Raw genomic sequence first — 1,825 nt, 5'->3', positions numbered from 1 at the left:
GGAGGCCCGGTCTGTGGAGCATGTTAGTACAAAGCTACACGGCATCGAAACACGATCGAGCCGCCTTGCAGTAGTTAGAGGGAGGGGGAAAGAAACCTTTTAATCGGGTAAATACAATGTTTTTCTCTTAAAAGGTCCAGAAGCTGCAGTTACCACGGTCATAAAATCCATTTTGTTTGCTTCGTAGGTCTGCCAGACCCGATCAGCAAAAACAATTTCCAAGTTAGCCTACCATAATGGGGTGGTGATAGTGAAGTGTCCCGGCTGTGGGAATCACCACGTCATAGCGGATAACCTGGGATGGTTTTCCGATCTGGAAGGAAAGAGGTAGGTGTACAAGCAATGCTCTTGTTTAGCAAGGGAAAGGACTGCCGAGTTGTAACTGGATCCTCCTGAGCTGATACGTTATTTCTATAATGCTTTTAAAATGTGGTTTAGAGAAAACCAAAGGATTTGCTGGGTATAATTCTGTTTCATCTAGTTTCTTAAAGCACACAAACTGAGCTTTATAATCTCCTGTAATTTGACCATCGCTACCCAGGATCCAAATAAATGGTGTAAAGCTGTAACAGAAGCTGTGTGATACCCAGGCATCCTTGCTGGTGCCAGCAGGTGAATCACGGCATGTGGGGTTCTTCTGTTCTCCCTCAGGCTTTATCAAATCACTGCTAGGTTTCCCTGGCTAAGCGTTTCAAATGTGTAGAGCCATCTGCTGCTGAATTTCAATGATTTCTAACTCCCTAAGATACCTTTAAAAATTTCTGTTTAGCTAATTTAATTGCTAAATTATTGATCCTAATGGATGAAAATAGTCCCAGAAGGTTTGGGTGGTTTTACCTGCTTCCCAAGTTCTTTATGGAGAAATACCGTGGTAATGCTCATGTGCGATTCACTGCGTAGCGTTAATCCTGAGAGCAAAGCGTGAGAGAGCGAGCCTGCGCTTGACTCTTAGGTCCAGCCTTTGCTGCGGTGTCACTGTTGGTTTTCAAATCGCTGTTAAGGAATATCGAGGAAATCCTGGCAGCCAAAGGGGAGAAGGTGAAACGTGTGGCTGGTGAGGAAGCCTTGGAACTGCTTCTGGAAAGCTCAGCAGATACCGGGTCTCAAGGTCAGCCCACGGAGGGAGAAAGTGGTGAAGCTCCCCCAGAGACTGGTGGCAAGGGACAGACCTGATGAATGGGATTTGTGTCGTTCTGCTGATGCCAAGAGAGACTCTTAACCTTTATTCCCTGATTTCAATAGGAAATTTCCGTGTTTAAAATAAACTCGGGCATTGGTCTTTCTCTGTTCTGTGCCTTTGTCTTGCATAGTTTTGCCTTTGATCAAGCTAATGTTTTTAGAGATGGAGCGTGGATATTTTTCCTGGTACTTGTTTTGCTGACTTTTAGGCAGGTCTCAGTGCTTCAGCAGCGGCAGGAGCCCTGCGCTTTGTTCTCTGCTGAGAAGGGAGCCAGTAATTCTTTCTCCGTGTGCTTTGGCCTAGGGAGGTGCAGCTGTAGCTGGAGGCTTTAGCGATGTCTCCTGGCCTGGCCCAGGTGTTGCATGTCAGCAGCTGCTTGCAGAGCTGGTGGAGGTGCATCCCATGGCAGAGCAGCTGAGCAGAAGAGGCAGTTGATACCACCCGAGGAGATGTGCCCCCACCCTGCCTGAGTTTGCGAAGCCAAAACGAGCCTGCAGGAGGGTCGGATCACCAGCTCTTACCGCAGTCACGTGCTGCTTTTTTCTTTCCCTTGCCATCTTCCAGAGTTTCGCTTCTGTGCCCCTTGCATCAGGGCTGAAAGTCTTCTGTATTTGTGGGTTATGGTGTGAGCCACCCTGTGGGAGC

General features: G+C 47.7%; 1 protein-coding gene across 1 annotated transcript; it reads left to right on the top strand.

Moving 5' to 3' along the window:
* Nucleotides 1–187: 187 nt before the first annotated feature.
* Nucleotides 188–1,173, top strand: DNLZ (DNL-type zinc finger; the record flags this gene model as incomplete). The annotated part of the gene is made up of 2 exons (XM_009586706.1): nucleotides 188–327; nucleotides 1,002–1,173. Coding segments are annotated over 2 exons (312 nt in total), but the record flags the coding sequence as incomplete, so codon positions are not given.
* Between the last annotated feature and the right edge of the window lie 652 nt (nucleotides 1,174–1,825).

The sequence above is a fragment of the Fulmarus glacialis genome, unplaced genomic scaffold (assembly GCF_000690835.1).
Source record: "Fulmarus glacialis isolate BGI_N327 unplaced genomic scaffold, ASM69083v1 scaffold34111, whole genome shotgun sequence".
NCBI classification, from domain to species: Eukaryota; Metazoa; Chordata; class Aves; order Procellariiformes; family Procellariidae; genus Fulmarus; species Fulmarus glacialis.
The sequence above is the reverse complement of the archived record's forward strand: the minus strand, read 5'-3'. Positions and strand labels throughout refer to the sequence as shown.